The 7,740-nt window shown below is 35.0% G+C and overlaps 1 protein-coding gene across 2 annotated transcripts in view; it reads right to left on the minus strand.

Annotated features, from left to right (window-relative positions):
- Positions 1 to 3,121: 3,121 nt before the first annotated feature.
- The window catches only part of LOC122077518 (sulfite oxidase), an 11,641-nt gene continuing 7,022 nt past the window's right edge, over positions 3,122 to 7,740 (minus strand). Inside the window, exons 6-12 of one of the 2 annotated variants that reach the window (XM_042643475.1) lie at positions 6,407 to 6,525; positions 6,221 to 6,316; positions 4,624 to 4,734; positions 4,421 to 4,522; positions 4,155 to 4,202; positions 3,721 to 3,936; positions 3,122 to 3,452 (exon numbers count right to left, since the gene is read on the minus strand). In XM_042643475.1, coding sequence (XP_042499409.1) covers positions 3,336 to 3,452; positions 3,721 to 3,936; positions 4,155 to 4,202; positions 4,421 to 4,522; positions 4,624 to 4,734; positions 6,221 to 6,316; positions 6,407 to 6,525 — 809 coding nt within the window. In that variant the 3' untranslated portion in view covers positions 3,122 to 3,335. The remainder of the gene's footprint in view (positions 3,453 to 3,720; positions 3,937 to 4,154; positions 4,203 to 4,420; positions 4,523 to 4,623; positions 4,735 to 6,220; positions 6,317 to 6,406; positions 6,526 to 7,740) is intronic. The other variant, XM_042643476.1, reaches the window with a different exon arrangement.

Below are 7,740 nucleotides of genomic sequence, written 5' to 3' on the forward strand. Positions count from 1 at the left end.
TTAGGGTAAATCTTAAACCCCCCCAAAAAAAAGTAAAAATAGATCTAAAACCATTTAAAAAATAAAAAAAATAAAGAAACATATGCATACCTTAACTAGTATGAATTTGAATAATTATAAAAAAATTATAATTTTGAGTAGAATTGACTAAAGATAAAGAGATCCACTTAATCGACCACATTTAATTGAGTTAAGTTGTATTTCGAAGAATAAGGTACCGTCACAGTTGTTGGATTTTTGTGTATAATGGTTATTATTATTATTATTATTTTGGTAGAAGCGTATAATGATTATTGAGTAGTGACTAGGAAATACAGTTTCTTTAAAGGGGATACCCTGTGTATCTCCTGAAATATATGGAGCATTGTATTTACAAATATCTTGACCGTTTAATTGGCATATGATGGGCCTTGATGTTGCATTTGGGTTTGCATCGGAGGGTAAATACTATCATCTGATAGTTTTTGGTTGAGATGGGCCCACATATGGTTTGGTAGACTGACCCCACCTTCAAGCGCTGCAATAATCCAAGTGGCCCCACTCAATTGACGAGCCACGTGCATGAATACTCTCTCTCCCTTTAATATTAAACAAGTTGACAAAAATAATAATAAATAACTACATTTGACTCTCTAGAAAATCGTTTTATCCAATAAACCAAAATTGATTATATTGGACTTCGGATAGAACATTTAAAAAAATACTTTGAAGAAGATCGTTTTTCAATATAATAAATAAAGTCTAAAGGGACTTTGGGTTCATTGGGTGAGTCACTTAAACCTAGGTATTGTTTGGTAATGTTTGGTTTTTACCTTTTCTGCGTTTTTTTATTCCTAGAAAATAAGAAATAGTTTAAAAAGTGTTTGATAAAGTTGTTTTGTTTCACCTGTTTTTAGAAACATAAATCAAAATTTATGCTTATTTACAATTCTAGTAATGACTTTGACAAAACAAGTCTGACTTGTTTTGTCGTTTCTAGAAACGAATTTGAGAGAAAAAAAAAGTTGTGCCCAATAAATCTCTCAACTATTTAAACTTAAAAAGAGGCAATCGGACCCTCTTTCTCTTTTGGGCATCCAATAATAATATTGAGTTTTTTAATGACATTATGTCTACAAAAAAACATTTTGAGAAATAGATTTATCAAACATCAAAATATCTGTTTTGGTTTCGAAAATGTGAAAAGTCATTTCTACTGTTTTTTGACACAAAAACAACGGAAACGTTATCAAACAGTGCCCTAATTAAGCCTTTGCATAGAAAATCAATTCAACAATTAGATTTTTTTATTTTTTCACTTTTATTTGGATTAACCAAAATTAATGTCAGCAATAGAGTTACTGATATCACCTTCAGGTGCCTTGTTCTAGCATGAACTACCCCCATCTCCTCCCCCCCCCCCGCCCCCCCACAAAAAAAAAAAAAATCTAATCTATATCGTCTATCTATCTTCTTAATACAATCAAATTCAAATTTTGTTTGTTTACCCAAATATATATATATATATATATATATTCTAAAAACCACTCAATGAGAAAAAGAAAAGATAATAGCTTCAAGGCCATGGATGCTCATTGCAGAAGCCAGTTGGCCATCTCTGTGAGGCAGTCCAAAATTCTTCTTCTTGTCCTCCCATTGATATTGCACTAAGATTCCTTGTTTGAGTCATTGGGCACTCGAGCTTGGTTTCTCGTGCTGGATCTATACATCCATAATCGATATATGTCAAAACAAATTGATTGGAAAAAACAATCATCCATCCTCGGATTTTGTGATCATAACTTCCATTTGAGATGATGATGTATTTGTCTGGGGGATGTTATAATAAAAGTTGGTTGGTGGGTTATACTGTTTTGATACTTCGATTTAATATGTTTATAATTTGAAAATGATTATGTAATATATAAATTATAATTTCTTTTTTTTAAAGTGGCATGAACATATTCAACAAAAGTCTTTGAATGCTTTTTCAAAGGAGTAATTTGATTCAAATTGAATGAACTTAATGGTAATCTTCATGCTCTCACAATAAGAGACGAGAGCCATCCCTTTAGAGTCCATAATTTTTGTATTAACCAACCCATATATACTTTGCCGATATTGTATCAATGTAAAGATTTGCAGTAAGGGCAAAATCATTCTATTTACTTTTTAAGAAAAAATGAGAGCAAAACCATTCTGATACAATGTATAGGAGGGCAATGAAATCATTTTATATGAAAAGATAACCGATAGAAAAGACACCTTCCGTAGTGGCTCAAAGAACATTTTCCCTATTAAAGAACAAGGTTTTAGGTATAATCAATCGTATTAGCCAACCTATCTGATATGAATACGTAACCAATACATAAACAATATTGTAAAATTTGTTTTTCAATCAATAAACAAATTTTAGGTGGCTATGTCTCCCTTCGTTTCTTCATTATTTTGTTTCTCTTATTTAATAAAATTTTAAAGGTTTCCCTAAGTCCAGATAATATTCGGGTTAAAAAAAAAATCTATATATATATATAGAGAGAGAGAGAGAGAGTATCAGTAAAAATAAGTGTCGATCGTGTCGTTATCCATGATGGTACCAATACCGTGCGTGATGCTACCAATACCGTGCACTGGAAACCCTGTTAAAAGAGCTCTTTCCTTTCATGGATTTATCGATAAGAGTCGAAGGACCAATGGGATCTCGTACAACAGACGGGATCATGGGAATGATGCTCATGGATTCTCTTACTTTTTAAATAAATACTAAACTCCATGCACACAAAAAAAGATGAGACAGAATTTCTCTCTTTCTATTCAAATAATGTGATTGTTGAAAACTTTGACATTGTACGCAAATTCCGTATTCCATATTCCCTATTGGGCGTTGTGCTTTCTCCACCCTGAAATTTAGGCAGTGTTTGATTCGATGGAAATGGATAGAAAAGAAAAAAATAATAATAATAAGGCTGTGTTTGGTTGGATAGAAAAGAAAAGAAAACCATACAAAACATAAGTGCTAAAGAATTAATTTCAATATATTAGGTGATGCTCAATATTTGATCTTTGATTCATCTATCCCTAGTTTGGTGAATAATTGTGTGGGAAACTTGAAAAATATAGATGCTAAAGAAACATCAAATAATTGTCTGGTTTAACTTGCATACCTTTTATTCATGATCGAACCACGGTTGCCACGATGACAACATTAGTTCACAACCCTTCCGAACCATCGGACCATGTTCTTTGGATGATAATCAAGCTAAATTTCTGTTTTTGAGTTCTGATAAAAAAGAATGTAAAAGAACTGCACACAACAGCAGTACATTGTCCTATAGTTACTGTTTCCCGTGCCTGATCTACAGATTGGAGCGACTGACCCTGACTTTGACCCTGTGCCACGATGTATTGAGTACTCCACGTAAGTTCCAGATGACAGCCACGTCTTCAGGTTGCACATTTGCTGCTACATCAACCTGGCCATCAAGACAATGAAAATGGTTCACATCAAGGAGCTTCGGGATTCATCCAAAGAAAAAAAAAAGCTTAGGGATGGCAATAATGAATATTGAGTGACTACTAGAGTCTATAGGCAGATAGCACCTAATATCTTATTGATTGGCAAATGAAATCTAATGAAATCTCTATTACATTTCTAATCTTTTTATCAACAACCATGTATCCAATTTGGGGTTCCATGATACTAAATTGGAAAATAAAGGTCACAGAAAAAAAACCACGCACCGCTTTGGCAACTATCTCAGCATTCTTTGGGATGTCAACCTCAGCCTTAAAAAATACCCATGCCCATTTGTCACAGCTTATATCATCTGCAACATATGGAACGTCTGGCTTCTGGTACGTGGCCACTTCCACCCATGTCTTCCCTCCATTGATTGATACATCCACTCTCTCGATTCCACGTCCACCTCCAGATACTGCATACCCAGCAACCGTTACCTGCATAAGAAAAGAAAATTACCTGGATAAGAATATAGAAACAAGGGTCTTCCTGAGTCAAAACCGTGTAGAGATATCTAAACAGTTCCTCAACCACCCCAAAGTTGTCCATATGGTGCAAATAATTGACATAGCATTACTTGCCTGATCATGTAAACACAAACAGGCATATCGATATACATTCAGTACAATTTATAATGGCTTCAGGGATCATTTACCTTTCCATCCTTTGCCACATCCACGTCCTCCAAGGAACAAATAGCGGACTGAAAAAACAATCAAAGTTTTAGTCAGAAAAAACACTGTTGCCCCATCAGACCTGATCAAAGTTCTCCTCAGCATCAAGTGGAATTGCACAGATAATCCAGAACATTGTTTAGAGTCTTTATACAAGCATACCCAACCAGCCTGACTTGCAAGGAATCCGTGCGAAGTGGCAGCAAAACACATAAGAAGTTTTGCTAACATGCAATGTGGGGAATACCTGAACAGGAAAATCCATTTGCGGCCTTCGGGTAGCCCAGTTAATATTTTCCCAGTTGACAGATGGTGGAAACATCTTGTAGTCCTTTTGCATAAAGAAACCCTACTTTGTAGCAATGTAAATCAAAGTTGTGAATTAGAATGTTAAAAGAACATTGTGATTCCCCAAAAAGAAATATAATTTATATGCTTAATTTTTTGAACCTGGCTTTCTTCTGCAGATATGTTGATGGAATCCAACCATTTAACAGAGCGGGCACCAATAACCCCAGGGACAATTACACGCAATGGATACCCGTGATCCCTATTGAGAATCTTTGGCACGGCCAACATGAAATTAAACTTATTAAACTTCAATTACAACAACGCAGGACCACTCTTGCAAAAAACTGAAAAGAAATCATAAAGGAAAATGGCAGTAGAAAAGAAAAAGGGAAGATGACCAGTGACGACAAATAAAACATCAGAGATAAAGAAAAGGGAACAGGCCAAGAAGAACAAGGGAGGAAACAAAATCATAATTTTTCTGAGAGAATCAAACTTCAAGTAGATTGATCAACAGAAGAAGAAAATAAACAGTTCCAATAACAATGAAAAGGGTTCTTAGGAAGAAATACCCACGAGTTCAAAAGAAAAGCAAGGATGAAAAGGAATAACCATTACATAACATTTCTTACAAAGCCTTGAGTTTTTCACTGTGGCAAAATGATTCTTCCATAGCTTTTCTCTGATGGAAATTAATCCACACTTCACTTCCCATTTTTCTCTGCCCTTCTTATCTTCCTTCCACATTCCACCTGAAATCATCCCTCCTTGGAAACATGCAAAGTTGATTTTACTTATATTAACCTATATAAAAGGAAAAAGTCTACCATTCCTTCAGCAAATTTATCCACGTGTCTTCTCCATTACATAAAATTTCTTACAAAGCCTTGAGTTTTTCACTGCGGCAAAATGATTCTTCCATAGCTTTTCTCTGATGGAAATTAATCCACACTTCACTTCCCATTTTTCTCTGCCCTTCTTATCTTCCTTCCACATTCCACCTGAAATCATCCCTCCTTGGAAACATGCAAAGTTGATTCTACTTATATTAACCTATATAAAAGGAAAAAGTCTACCATTCCTTCAGCAAATTTATCCATGTGTCTTCTCCAGTTCTCCTACTGCTCTCACTTATCATATAGTTTCCATACTTTCCCTGACTCAGCTAAAATGCTTAACTGACTGTTTAACTTTGTTTCTTCTCTTCTCTACCCTTCTTTTATCTGTCCTCCATTTCTACTAGTGGTGTTTTGTCTCCATTTTCCAAAAACACAGGACATTGCAGACAAAGCAAAAACATTGGTAAGATCATAGAGTCACTACATGTGGATACATGGCTGAATAATGTAAGGCTAGGTAACAACTATCCTAACCCCAGATAGGATCTCAGATAACACCCACATTATGTACTGACTTCAGACTTATAACAGTATATGTATGTAATTTAGCAGCAAGTAACAGTGGGTAAAACAGTCCCTCAACCGCTTAACAGTACTCTACACATGTAGGAAACAACCCCAGCCTAATATAACAATAGGAAGCAGCCTTTTAGTCATATGATAAAACTTGAAAGAATCCAAAAATTTAACTAAAATATAATGCAAATTTGTCTTTTCTGGCTTGCATCTATAGCCATGATGAGCAATAAGAAAGCAATATAAAACCAATTGTGACATGCAGTTTATACTTTAAATAAGAATGATTAAAAGATATGCAGATCCACCCAGCAGATAAGAATGATGTACAGCCCATGTACCTCTCCATTCATCTCATATGCAAGTAATACATCAGCTTCTGGACTTGTTGCCTGCTTTAAAGGGATGGATGCCTTATATGGACCCCCATTCTCTTCCTACAAATTTCCAAATTTAAAACAAAAATCAATAATAAGGAAACTACTTCCATCAAAGAAAATGAAAACCCATGTTACAACAACAATCACCTTACACTTATCGACACTAGTAAATTCAACATGCTTTCCTCCTGATGGTGTGATAGCTGTCAGCTTAGGTATTCCCACAAGTTCAAGGGCATCTGCCAATCTGGCCCCACCCCAAACCGCTGAAAAGGAAATGTACAGAGATAAGAAATATGGGGCAGAGAGAGTAAATGGATGATCCACTGAAGGAACCAAAAAATTATGGTTATTAGGTACAAGTGGTCATATTAGTAAGCCAACTGAGCCGGCTTTCCTTACAGTAATGGACACCCTGTGAGAAAAAAAATAGACACTAAAGGGTAATCACGCGAAAGAGCAAACTTAAAAGGGTTCTCTCAAGCAAACTTTATGAATGCCATTCATCAAATCCACTATCTTATTGATTACCTCAATCTAACAAACACCACCTCGACCCCTTAGCATAGTTTTTAAGGCGGTAAGGCGACGGAGGCGTTTGAGGGTCTTTCGAAGCGCCTTAGCGATAAGGCGGGCATAAAGCGTCGCCTTATCGACTAAAGCGTTCCTATGTAAATTTTTTTATAAAACCAATCTATTTGGTTAAAATCCTAGTTGAATCCTATTACTCATATGTTAAATAAATATTAAAGGTTCATATTCATACCAATGTAAGATATTCATTAAGAAAACAAATCAATAAAGTGAATAAACTAAGTTTATCAATCATCAATCATATTAACATATAATATAAATACATAATTATAAAACAAAATTATAAATATAAAGAAAAGAAGACATAAAAAATACAAGTATTTATTATACTTACCTCTATGATGCCAAAATGAGTGCCTAAGCCCTAAGGTCATCCACTATATTTCTCCCGTCAAAGAAGAATGAAGCTCACCGGAGCAAAATGGTCACTTGGATCAGTGGTTCTTCCTTGTTCCTTGATTCCTTCTCAAAGCCCTTTCTTAAAACCTTTGACAAAATCCAAACCTTGTTTGTGAATCGTGTTTTTGTTTTGTTTGTTTTGGTTATTTTTGATGGAGTAAAGCTGATCCCATACATCTCAAGTGTTAACAAAACCATACACTTACCAATAAAAAATCTATATATGGAATCTCATCAAGTAATTTAAAATGTGTTTAAAAAAAAAAAAACCCCATAAGGCGCCACATCACATAAGGCGGAGCACTGCCTTACCATCTCTAGACTGCATCAACGCCAAGCGCCTTAAAAACTATGCCCCTTAGAACATTTTTATTCCCGAATTTACCCCCGACTACAAATAAACTCATTTTAGGCCTTAAATGTTGGGTTTTCAATGACATCTGAACGATTTATTGACTTGCGCCAACTTCAAATGGCCGAAAGGAACA

This window comes from Macadamia integrifolia, chromosome 4 (assembly GCF_013358625.1).
Source record: "Macadamia integrifolia cultivar HAES 741 chromosome 4, SCU_Mint_v3, whole genome shotgun sequence".
Lineage (NCBI taxonomy): Eukaryota > Viridiplantae > Streptophyta > Magnoliopsida > Proteales > Proteaceae > Macadamia > Macadamia integrifolia.